General features: G+C 36.5%; 1 protein-coding gene across 2 annotated transcripts in view; it reads right to left on the bottom strand.

The window, feature by feature from the left end:
- The window catches only part of DHX40 (DEAH-box helicase 40), a 50783-nt gene that overhangs the window by 18473 nt on the left and 18419 nt on the right, over window positions 1–13891 (bottom strand). For both annotated transcript variants that reach the window (XM_068530272.1, XM_068530273.1), the window contains exons 11-12: window positions 10543–10623; window positions 9174–9331 (exon numbers count right to left, since the gene is read on the bottom strand). In XM_068530272.1, coding sequence (XP_068386373.1) covers window positions 9174–9331; window positions 10543–10623 — 239 coding nt within the window. The remainder of the gene's footprint in view (window positions 1–9173; window positions 9332–10542; window positions 10624–13891) is intronic.

Genomic DNA, 13891 nt, shown 5'->3' with positions numbered 1-13891 from the left:
TGTTCTATTCTATGAGTTTTATGGTTTCAGGTCTTCCATTCAGGTCTTTAATCCATTTTGGGTTTATTTTTATACATGGAGTGAGAAAACATTCTAATTTCATTCTTTTATACATTCTTTTTCATACATTCTACATGTATATAGCTGTCTAGTTTTCCCAGCACCATTTATTGAAGAGACTGTCTTTTCTCCATTGTATATTCTTGACTCCTTTGTCGTAGATTAATGGACCATAAGTGCATGGGTTTATTTTTGGGCTCTCTATTCTGTTCTGTTGATCTATATGTCTGTTTCTGAGCCAGTATCATGCTGTTTTGATTACTGTAGCTTTGTAGTACAGTCTGAAGTCAAGGAGTATGGTACCTCCAGCTTTGTTCTTTTTTCTCAAGATTGCTTTGGCAATTCAGGGTCTTTTGTGGTTCCATACGAATTTTAGGATTATTTGTCCTAGTTCTGTGAAAAATGTCACAGGTATTTTGAAAGGGATTGCATTAAGTCCATAGATTGCTTTGAGTAGTATGGACATCTTAACAATATTAAGTCTTCCAACCCAGGAACATGAGATACCATTCCATTTCTTTGTATCATCTTCAATTTCCTTCATCAATGATTTATAGTCTTCACAGTATAGGTCTTTCAATTCTTTGGTTAAGTTTATTCCTAGGTATTTTACTCTTTTTGATGTAATTTAAAATAGATTAGTTTCTTGCTTTCTACTTCTGATCGTTCACTATTAGTGTGCAGAAAATCAACAGATTTCTGAATATTAATTTTGTATCCTGCAACTTTACTGAATTCATCTATTAATTCTCATAATTTTTTGATGGAGACTTTAGGGTTTTCTATGTATAGTATCATGTCATCTGCAAATAGTGACAGTTTTACTTCTTCCCTTCCAATTTGGATGCCTTTTATTTCTTTTTCTTGTCTGACTGCTGTGGCTCAGACTTCCAATACTATGTTGAACGGACGTGGCTAGAGTGCACATCCTTGTTTTGTTCCTGTTTTAGAGGAAGGGTTTTAGCTTTTCACCACTGAGTATGATGTTACCTATGGGTTTGTAATAAATGGAACCAGCCAAACATTTAACAGAAATATCAGAGAAACCTGCAAAAACCATAGTTTGTCCTGATGCTCTGGAAGACTGTGCAGATGCCCAAGAAGCAAAAGGAGAGGGAACATCTGAGCCTCTGGTCTTTGGCTGAACACAGGACAAACTCATAAACTCCCTGAACTGTGAAAACAGTCTTCAAGCCACACAACATAAATCCAACAGTAAAGGGTGCAAACACCAGTGGCTTAAGGGGGTTAGGAACAACCTCCAACCAATCAGTGGCTGACTGCTGACGTGGAAATGTACAATAAACAAAATGAAAACTTCGCTAAGTGGGGCTCGACAGTAGCTTTGGACTCACAGGAGAAAGAATCAGCAAAATATAGATCAAGAGAGATCGGGCAATCCAAAGAGTCTCAGAGAAATATGGGACATCATTAAGCACACCAACATATGCATAATGGGAGTGCCAGAAGAAGGGGAGAGAGAAAGGGGCAGAAAAAATTTTGAGAAAATAATGGCTGAGAAATTCCAAAATTTGATGGAAAACATTTATCTACACATTCAAGAAGCTTAATGAACTCCAAGCAGGATAAAAGCAAAGTGATCCACAGACATATAATAGCCAAAATACTGAAGGGAGCAAGAGAAAATTTACTTGTTGTGCACAAAAGAACTTCAATAAAATTAACAGTCGACTTTTCAATAGAAATGATGGAGGCCAAAAGACTGTGGGATGATATAATGCTCAAAGAAAACCACCATTAACTAAGAATCTTATATCCAGCAAAACTATCTTTCAAAATGAAGGCAAAATAAAGGCATTCCTGGATAACAAAACCTGAAAGAATTCATTGCTAGCATACCTGCCTTACAATTAATAATAAAAGAAGTTATTCAGGCTGGAAGGAAGTGACACAAGATGGTAATCTGAATGACACTAAAAAAGAGCACTGGTAAAAGTTAAAATGTAGGTTAATTTTTTAAAAGAGTATAATGATTATTTCTTCTATTCCCTTATGTATTTAAAAGAAATTGCATGAAACATTATCTATAAAATTGTATTGTTGGACCTATAACATAGAAATGTAATATATTTGACAATAGCAACACATGTATTACCTACCTTTTTTAAAAAGGGCCTAGGTCAGTATCTAAGGAAAATAAGCTTAATCTTAAATCTGACAAGACAATAGACAAGGCCATTGCTTTACAGTTATGTTTTCATTGTGTGGAATTTAGAAACACTGATAAATCTATGTGTTACCTGAGGGCTTTCAGGGTAATTCATGCTTCATATCCATTAACATCACTGACATCATGTGCTTCACAAAGGCAAGACTTACTCAAAAATTTCCCATCAAATCAAAGCACAGAATACAAGACATATTCCTATTGGCTATTATCTCAATATTCTAAAGAATTAGACTGACCTATGTCCATAGATATCTAAGGCCAAGTATTAGGCTAGCAAAGGAAAGTCTCCCTTTTCCTGGAATTGCTAAAGTGTAGATCCCAAATAAAGGCCTTCAAGATACCAAAAACCACCTCAAGGACTTAATAAAAAAAAAAAAAAAAAGAACACATAATCAAAACTTAAGACCTGAACAACCTGAAAGGCTAAAAAACTGAGTCAACAGTCTACCCACAGATAGAGGGTTCTAAATAAGAATTTAAAAACTAACACCTGGACTTTTACTTCTAGCTATGGAAAAGACTTAATTTTTCTTTTCTTCTCTTAACTTCTTTCAAAGACATATGAAGGTTTAAGGGAAAAATTACAATACTGTATTGTGGGGTTTATAATGTATGTAAATATAATATATATGACAACAATAGAGCAAGGATATGTTAAGAAATGGCAAAAGCCAGCAAAGGTTTCAATACAATCTCTATCAAAATTCTTAGCAGGCTTATTTTTAAGAAACTAATATGCTGATTTTAAAATTTATATGGAAATACAAAGAATATAGAATAATCAAAACAATACTGAAAAAATAAATATTCTGCTTCTTTTTCTAGCTGACTTCAAAATTTATCATAAGTTATGTAATCAATACAAAGTTGGCACTGACATAAGGATAGACAAATAGATCTATGGAATAAAATAAAGTCCAGAAATAGACTATTACACATATACTTTCCGCAAATTTTTTTTTAATAAGGTTTTTTTTTTTTTTAACTTCTCTTTTTTGGCCGCGCCACACTGCACAGCATGTGGGATCTTAGTTCCCCGACCAGGGATAGAACCCGTGCCCCCTGTAGTGGAAGTATGGAGTCTTAACCACTGGACCACCAGGGAAGTCCCCCTACTTTCCACAGATTTTTAACAAAGGTGCCAAAGCAATTCAATGGGGGAAGTAAATCTTTTCAACAAATGTGCTGGAACAAGTGGATATTTACAGGAAAAAAAGTAATCTAGACCCCTACCTCACACCATATACAAAGCTTAATTTCAGATGGATTACTGTCCTAAACTTAATGGCTAGAACCTGTAAAGCTTCTAGATCGAAGTATCAATAGAGATACAAGAGAGAAGCATATTTTTACTATCTTGGGGCAGGAAAACATTTCTTACCACGCAGAAAGCAATAACCACACACACACAAAAATTGATATACTAAGACCTCTTCAAAATTCAAAACCTCTCTCATCAAAAGACACTGTGAAAAAAGCAAACAGAAAAGCCACAGGCTGGGAAGAAAATATGCACAACTCATACCTAACAAATAACTTGTACCTAGAATAAAGAGCTACCAGATTCAATATATATATATATTTTACTTTAAAACATGGGCAAAAGACTGTAGTAGACACTTCACAAAGACAGATAAATGATCAATACTCACACGAAAAAGTGCTCAAAATTATTAGTCATCAGGAAAATGCAAATTAAAACCACAAAGAGGTATCACTAATATATAACAGAATATATAAAATGAAAGTGATTGGCAACACCAAATGTTGAAGAGGACACGTAGTGCAAGCTGCACTCTCAAACACTGCTGATGTGATTTTTAAATGGTAGAGCCACTTTGGGAAAAGAGTTGGCAATTTCTTAGAGTTAAACTCAATAATGCAGCTATTTTTCTCCTAGGTATTTACCTCAGAAAAATAAAAATATATATCTACAAAAGACTTGCACAAGAATTTTCAAAATAGCTGTATTCATAAATGGCACCAAACAAGAAACAATTCAAATGTCCATCAATAGGATAATGGATAAGCTAATTGTAGTATACAACAGGATACTACTCAACAATAAAAAGAACAAAGCATTGATACATACAAGAACATGGGTGAATCTCACGTACAGTATGTTGACCAAAAGAAGCCAAACACAAAAAAGCACGTACTGTATAATTCTACTTATGTGACGTTTCAGAAGGGGCAAAACTAACCTGAAAAAAGTCAGAGAAGTGGCTTGCTGGGGGGAGGTAGGATGGAATCTGAGAAGGGGCACTGAGAGAATTTTCTGGAGTGATAAAACTGTTCTATATCTTGACAGGAGTGTAGGGTACATTGGTAAATGTATTTCACAAAATTCACTGAATTATACACTTAGGATTTATACTTTTCACTACATGTAAATTTTGCCTCAAAAAAAAGGAAAAAAAAAAACCAACTATAAGCAAATACTGAACTCTACTTATACAGGACTGCCTTTCACAGTGGTATAGCTTAGCAATTCTGAAACTACTTTTGTATACTCTAGGGACAATGGACAATTTGAATATGGACTCTGGACTAGATAACAGCATTGTATCAGTTAACTTTCCTAATTTTGATAAATGTACTATGGTTAAGTAAGAGATTGCCCATGCTCTTGGTAAACATACATATAAATGTTTTGTGGTAAGGGAGCACAATGTTTCCAATTTACTCTCAAATGATTCAGAAAAAGAAATAAAATGCATATTTATAAATACATATATGTAGGGACTTCCCTGGTGGTGCAGTGGTTAAGAGTCTGCCTGCCAGTGAGGGGGACGTGGGTTCAATCCCTGGTCCAGGAAGATCCCACATGCCTCGGAGCAGCTAGGCCCATGCGCCACAACTACTGAGCCTGCGCTCTAGAGCCCGCGGGCCACAACTACTGAAGCCCGTGCGCTCTAGGGTGCATGTGCCACAACTACTGAGCCTGTGTGCTGCAACTACTGTAGCCCACACGCCAAAGCCTGTGCTCCGCAACAAGAGGAGCCACAGCAACGAGAAGCCTGTGCACCTCAACAAAGAGTAGCCCCTGCTCGCCACAACTAGAGAAAGCCCACACACAGCAACGCAGCCAAAAAAATAAAAATAAAAAATAAATAAATACGTATATGTATACATGCACAGAGAGAATAATAAAGCAAATGCAGGAGAATGTTAAAAACTGCTGAAACTAGATAAAAGTTTTAAAAAAATTCTTTTACTACTCTTTCAACATTTCTGTAAGTTTGAAATTGTATTACAATAAAATGTTATACCCCACCTCCACACACACGAAAAAATGTAACACCAGACTAGTTTCATCTATTTCAATATTCCAACAAGGAAAAACATTTCCTTTTTTCTGGCATTACAAGACTGTTAGAGTTGGATCACCTTAATCCAGCTCCCTGGTTTTACAAATGAAGTCCAGAAAAACTAGGCCAACAGTCAGATAATTAGGTAGCAGTGAGTCAGGTTAGAATCCTGATCTCTTGACACCCATTTCAATACTCTGTAATAGTTTTTAAAAAGAGTATTTTTAGCTTTGATACTACCTAATGAAAGCCAGCCAACCTTATTTACTGCATATAGTATTATACTAGAAAAAAAAAAAAACCCTGCAATTAGGGTACTACTAGAATCAAAATTCTGACACTTAAAAACTACACTGCAATCTATTTGGGATAGGTAGCACACTAATTAAACTACAGAGTATTTTTATAGAAAAACGTATCCTCCATTATAACCATCACAATAATAAACCAATCTGGACCCAACACTCACAGTCATAAGGGGATGTGGCCAGTGAGATAGCACACTATTGTTAGTCTTGGTTGCAGGTAAGATATACTATCTACTCAGAAGCTCTTTGGAAAAAAAAAATTGTGACCACCCCCCCCCCCACCGACCCCCGCACTAGAAGAAAGCAAAGCTCACATGTGATGAACCAAGTTGTATCCTGTACTGACACACTAAGAAAGGAAAGAAGCAGAAGGCTAAAGACATGGAAACTTCAAAACAATTCTCTAAGTGTACAAGGGCTGACCTACCTTTTTTTTTTTTGATTGTAGGGAAAAAAAAAGGTTAATATATTACTAATGTATTATAACAGGGCAAAGGTTCACCATACTATCTTGCTTTACCAGTGAAAGGAAATTAACTTTCAGCCAGGAACGTTATATACTCCCTATTTCAAAGAACTAAGTTAAAGAATAACAAAATGAAAAAAATTGTTTATCTTCAGTTTCATGTTCCGTAGGGCTAGTTATATGCTAATCAAAAAAATGTTCAGTGAATTACTGGAGATCTAAATTAACAGATATTCCTTGTACATGGATAGGAAGACAATACTGTCAAGATGTCACTTCTTTCCCATTTGATCTATAGATTCAATATAATCTCAATTAGGGGCTTCCCTCGTGGCGCAGTGGTTAAGAATCTGCCTGCCAATGCAGGGGACACGGGTTCGAGCCCGGGTCCAGGAAGATCCCACATGCCGCAGAACAACTAAGCCCGTGCACCACAACTCTGAGCCTGCACTCTAGAGCCCGAGAGCCACAACTACTGAGCCCTCGTGCCAAAACTACTGAAGCCCGCGTGCCTAGAGCCCGTGCTCCACAACAAGAGAAGCCACCGCAATGAGAAGCCCGCGCACCGCAACAAGGAGTAGCCCCCACTCGCCACAACTAGAGAAAGCCCGTGCATAGCAACGAAGACCCAACGCAGTCAAAAATAAATAATAATAAAATAAATATTTAAAAAATCTTATTAAAAGATATATAATCTCAATTAAAGTCTCAGAAAGTTATTTTGTGGATATCAACAAACTGGTTTTAAAGTTTATATAGAGAGGGAAAAGACCCAGAATAGTCAAAACAATACTGAAGGGAAAGAGAAAAGCTGGATAAATGATTCTATCCAGGTTCAAGAGTTATTATAAAGCTTCAATAATCAAGACAGTGTGGTACTGACAGAAGAACAGGAAAACAGGTCAATGGAACAGAATACAAGGCCCAGAAATAGACCCACACAAATTCAGTCAAATTAACTCTGACAAAGGAGCAAAGGAATTATACAATGGAGAAAGGAGTCTTTTGAATAAATGGGGCTGGAACAAAAGGACATCAACTCCTACAAGATGACACAGGAGAAAATCTAGATGAACTTGGGTATGGTGATGACTTTTCAGATATAACACAAAGGCATGACCCATCAAAGAAATAATTGATAAGCTGGACTTCATTAAAATTAAAAACTTTTGCTCTGTGAAAGACAACGTCAAGAGAATGAGAAAACAAGTCACAGACTGGGAAAAAATATTTGCAAAAGACATTTCTGATAAAGAACGGTTATCCAAAACATACAATAAACTCTTAAACCTCAACAATAAGAAAACAAATAACCTGATTAAAAAAGACTGGAACAGACATCTCACCAAAGGAGATACACAAATGGCAAATGAGCATATGAAAAGACAGTTAACATCATATGTTATCAGGGATCTGCAAATTAAAATAACAATGAAATACCACTACACAACTATGAGAATAGCCAAAACCCAAAACACTGCCAACACCAAAAGCTGTTGAGGATGTGGAGCAACAGGAATCTCAGGCTCATTGCTGGTGGGAAAGCAAAATGGTGCAGACACTTTGGAAGACAGTTGGGCAGTTTCTCACAAATCTAAACATATTCTTATCATACAGTTTGGCAATGAGTTGACAATCAATGTTCACACAAAAACCTGCACGCTAATGTTTAGAGCAGCTTTATCCATTACTGCCAAGACTTGAAAGCAACCAAGATGTCCTTCAATATGTGAATGGATAAACAAATTGCACACAATGGAATTTTATTCAGCAATAAAAAGAAATGAGCTATCATGCCACAGAAAGACATGGAGAATGGTACATATATACAATGGAATATTACTCAGCCATAAAAAGGAATGAAATTGGGTCATTTGTAGAGATGTGGATGGACCTAGAGAGTGTCAATACAGAGTGAAGTAAGTCAGAAAGAGAAAAGCAAATATCATATAATAACGCATATATGTGGAATCTAGAAAAATGGTATAGATGATCTTATCTGCAAAGCAGAAATAGAGACAGACGTAGAGAACAAATGTATGGATACCAAAGGGGAAAGGGGTGGGGTGGGAGGAATTGTGAGACTGGGATTGACACATACACATTTTCAGTACTATGTATAAAATAGACAACTGATGGGAACATACCATATAGCACAGGGAACTCTACCTAATGCACTGTGGTAACCTAAATGGGAGGGAAGTCCAAAATGGAGGGGATATCTGTATGTGTATGGCTGATTCATTTTGTTGTGCAGTGGAGGCTAACACAACATTGTAAAGCAACCATACTCCAAAAAAGAAAAAAAAGAAAAAAAAGGACATGGAGGAACCGTAAAAGCACATTGCTAAGTTAAGGAAGTCAATCTGAAAAGGCTACATATTGTATGATTCCAATTATATGGCATTCTGGAAAAGGCACAACTATGAAGACAGTAAAAAGATCAGTGGTCAATTATACTCCAATAAAGATGTTTAAAAAAAAGATCAGTGGTTGCTAAGGGTTTGGGGGAAGGGATGTAGGAATGACTAGGTGGAACATGGGAAATGTTTAGGGCAGTGAAACTATTCTGCACAATATTCTGATGGTGAGTATGTGTCATTACAGATTTGTCAAAACCCACAGAATTTACAATACAAACAGCGATCCCTTAGTTAATAATAATGTATCAATATTGGCTCATTAATTGTAATGAAGGTACCACACTAATGAAAAGATGTTAATAATAGGGAAAACTCTGTGTTTGTACTTTCCCTCAATTTTTCTAGAAAGCTAAAACTGCTCTAAAAAATAAAATCTATTAATTAGAAAAGAAAACTCATCAATAAACTTCTTACCAGGTCTAATGAAGACATTTTCCACAGACAACATTGCTGCTATTGGAAGTAATAGGTCTTCACAGTCCAGAGAAGCAGCCTTTATTACTGCACATGTCAGATGTGGAGGGAGAGGAAATTCTACCATAGACAAACCCAATCTGGTCACATGGCCACTCCTTAATGGAAAGAAAAAGTTTTTAAGTCTTTCTACCTTGGAAGAGTACAAATGAAATGTTTATCATTCAGAATAAGTCAGATATAATTTAGATTACCTTAAATTACCTCCAGAAATTCAATTCAAGATAAGAAATATGATACGCTGTGGTCATTGATAAGAGAAATATAAAGATGATAAATTCCTTGCTCTCAAGGGCCTATATATCCAAAAAACTAAACAATGAGGCAGAATAAAGTAGTATAATAAAAGACACACAATGCTACAGAAGCATGGAAAATGTCCTTAAAGAAATGAGACAATGATAATTACCAAATCTTTTCCCATCACACAATCATGAGAACAAGGACTCTGGGTCTCATCATTTTGATGTACCCAGCATAATGCCTGGCACTGAAGCGGTACTCAGAAATTACTTGTTAGGGAAAAACATAGTGTTATAGGTCAATTATACTTCAAAAGCAAACAAACATACAAACTTATAGAAAAAGAGATCAGATTTGTAGTTATCAGAAGTGGGTGAGAAGAGAGGGGGAATTGGATGAAAGCAGTCAAAAGGTACAAAAAAAAAAAAAAAAAAAAAAAGAAATTACTTGTTAAATAATACCAATACTAAACAAAAACAGTTTTATGGTACAATTTCAGAACTGTGGTGAAGAAAGACTGAGGACAAATTTTAATTTCAGGGAAAACAATCCATTCAATTCAAACAAATCACTTACTAATGATAAAGGAAAGTATTAAGAACCCTATTTTAGGGCTTCCCTGGTGGCGCAGTGCTTGGGAATCCGCCTGCCAATGCAGGGGACACGGGTTCGAGCCCTGGTCTGGGAGGATCCCCCATGCCGCGGAACAGCTGAGCCTGTGTGCCACAGCTACTGAGCCTGCACTCTAGAGCCCACGAGCCACAACTACTGAGCCCGCGTGCCACAACTACTGAGCCCGCGTGCCACAACTACTGAAGCCACGTGCCTAGAGCCCATGCTCTGCAACAGGAGAAGCCACTGCAATGAGGGGCCCGCGCACCACAACAGAGAGTAGCCCCCGCTCGCCACAACTAGATAATGCCTGTGCGCAGCAACAAAGACCCAATGCAGCCAAACATAAATAAATAAAAAATAAATAATTAAAAAAAAAAAAAGAACCCTATTTTAAAAAGAGATTAACATCTATTGGGGTTGGTTTTGTTTTTGTTTTTTGTTTGTTTTTTACCTGTCAATAGCATCACACTGGTAGAGTTGTTTAAGAGCTTCCAAAATAAGTCTCTCATTAGGTGGATCCAAATAGGGAAACCTGTGTGTTTAAATGAGACATAAAATGAGATTCCATTCCTTGAACACGGCAAGATTTTATACAGACTTGAAAATTCCTTTAAAAGGTTTTACTTCTGTTTTACAACTCTTTCTTTTCTCTGTCTTTTTTTTTTTTTTCAAAGCATTCTATGATTGAGATCAGCATTCAGCAAAGGAGGAAATTTTTTTCTGAATCACACTCATACCATTTTATAAAACAGTGAAGGAAATTAACTGAAAGTGGCTAAAAATTACAAATTATTTAATAGTACCTCAAAATGGTTTTTAATAAAATGATAAATATCTTCAATTAATTTAACCAATTTGCTTTATTGTATGTATGGATATGTATGTACTTATTTTCTCCTGAACTACCTGCAAACAGGTTGCAAATGTAATGCCAATTTACCCCCAAAATATTTCAGAGTGCATCCCCTGAAAATAAGGACATTCTCTTACATACCACAATATCATTTATAAACATAAAACAATTAACAATATTCACAAAGGACAGTATGACTATTGAGATGCCTCTAGAACATGGATCTATTTCACACTTGAAAATAAATATTTCTTTAAATATGGAAAAAAATAATATTCACAAAGGACAGCAGAGTGGCATATAACCAAGTGTGAATATATATCCCCCCACCCCAGGAACAATAATCACTTAATATTATTCTGCACTGGATTTTTTTTTTCCCACCATTAGTTTTGAGATGCTAAATAATCTACTCCAATTTCTCACCTTGAAAAAGGTACAACAGAGGACAAAAGGTCTAATACCTTACACAAAAGTCCATTCGAGGATTGACAACTCTATTTAAAAACAAACAAAACTCTGGTAGACTGTTCTACCGTCAGCTTTCCTACAACTTGCACCAACAAGTCCTGGTATCTGCTACAGCAAGAGTTGGCAAGCACTTTCTAAAGAAGGCCAGATAGTAAATATTTTAGGCTTTACAGGCCATATGGTCTCTGTCACAATTACTCAACTCTGCTGCTGAAGCAAAAGCAGCCATACATTAATGAATGGGCATGGCTGTGTTCCAATAAAATTTTATTTACAGAAACAGTCAGTGAGCTTGGACCATATTTTGCGACCCCTGTCCTAGAGTAATACCAGATTAGTCAGCTTCCTCTTCTAGATAAGAGCCATTTGAGATTTGTAAAAACTACAATTATTTCTCTCCCTTGATTATACCAATTACCAATTCTGTCAAACTTTCCTTGTATTATTTGGTTTCTAAGAGACCCACCAAACATATTTAGCATTTTTTAGAAACAATCTAGTTCGTCAAACTCCTAATAAAACTCGATGACATGCAAAACTGAACTCCAAATGTACAGTGACCAACACAGAACAGGAATGCTATAATTCCCAATCACCTGGACACTGTGGTTTATTAATATAACCAAAGTTTATGCCAGTGGAATTTTTTAAATTGTTCTTTAAACAGAATAATAATTGCAAGCTCATACTAAGTTTGTGGTGATCTGATAATTTCAGATATTTTCCACACTGAATTTCTTTAATGTGCAACCAAAACATAAGATTTAAGATGTACCCCTTCAGACTTTTACCTTGTTGATTTTTGCCCAAGGTTCTGGCCTATTGAGACCATTCTAAAGCTTGGTTTTAATCATCTACCCATTAGAAATGAAGATGTTTTCCAAAAATCTGGTAATCATGACTTCAATATCTTTATTTAATATTTTCATTAAAAATGCTTATCAGGAAAGAGTGAAATTCAGCATACTACCAGTAAAACCTTCATCAAGGCTTGGTGAGCAATTAATCAGTACTTTCTGGATTCGGCTATTTGGCAAATATATCCTAATTCAGCAGTACTGTCACATCTTATTCACAAATACGTCAATGTAATCTTGTTAAATATTGTGTTGAAAACAAGAGACATTAGGTTAGCAATCAATAAATTCTTGTGGTGCATCCATTAAGCGGATGGTCCTGCCTTCAAACTGAAAAGAAAATGGTTTATGATAACATATTCTTTGTGAACCATTTTGATTCACACTGATGATTACAAATCAACATTGTATTCTCTTAGGGACTTTCCTGGTCGTCCAGTGGTAAAGAATCCGCCTTCCAATGCAAGTGACACGGGTTCGATCCCTGCTCAGGGAACTAAGATCCCACATGCCACAGGGCAACTAAGCCTGTGCACCACAACTATTGAGCTCGCGCACCTCAACTAGAGCCCACGTGCTGCAAACTACAGAGCTCACACGCTCTAGAGCCCACTCCACGACTAGAGAGAAGCCCACACACTGCAAGGAAAGATCCCACATGCTGCAACGAAGACCCAACACAGCCAAATAAATAAATAAATATTAAAAAATATATATTATATTCTCTTAAACCACTTTCCAATAAACTATGCTAGAATTTGCAAGAATCAACGTCAAGCTTATTGGGCAGTTGTTTCTATAACCTGCCCTTTTCTTAAATGGAAAATTGATTTTTGAGTTTCTCACATTTTCTAGTAACCTGTTCTGCATAATTTCTCAGAGACGACCCACGATACCTCTGACATTATATCTGCAAGTTCTTCTGGTACCATGGAAATAATGTCTAAAGCCACAATACAAACTCATTTATGGTCATTAGGTTTTCTCTCATTATTTCCTAATCGATATTGGTCATCAATTCCTTCTTATCTAGATTTGTTCTTATCTTTTCAGTTTTAAAATCATTCCTAACGGAGGAGAAAGGGGAGGCAAAATAATAACTGAAAAGTTCCATTTTCTTTCTGTCACCTACGAATACTATACCACCTATCCCAAATTCTGGTTGTACCTGCCCATATTCTGCACACATTTTTTTTTTTAAAGTATTTTTATTTATTTATTTATTTATTTATTTATTTATGGCTGTGCTGGGTCTTCGTTTCTGTGCGAGGGCTTTCTCTAGTTGCGGCAAGTGGGGGCCACTCTTCATCTCGGTGCACAGGCCTCTCACTATCGCGGCCTCTCTTGTTGCGGAGCACAGGCTCCAGACGCGCAGGCTCAGTAATTGTGGCTCATGGGCCCAGTTGCTCCACGGCATGTGGGATCTTCCCAGACCAGGGCTCGAACCCGTGCCCCCTGCATTGGCAGGCAGATTCTCAACCACTGCGCCACCAGGGAAGCCCTGCACACATCTTAAAAAGAGCAGGGAGACACAACATGATAAATGTAATCATCACTGCTGTATGTTATATACGAAAGCTGTTACGAGAGTAAATCCTAAGAATTCTCATCATGAGGGA

This window comes from Eschrichtius robustus, chromosome 20 (genome assembly GCF_028021215.1).
Source record: "Eschrichtius robustus isolate mEscRob2 chromosome 20, mEscRob2.pri, whole genome shotgun sequence".
Classification (NCBI taxonomy): domain Eukaryota; kingdom Metazoa; phylum Chordata; class Mammalia; order Artiodactyla; family Eschrichtiidae; genus Eschrichtius; species Eschrichtius robustus.
This window is presented reverse-complemented; position numbering and strand designations above follow the sequence as displayed.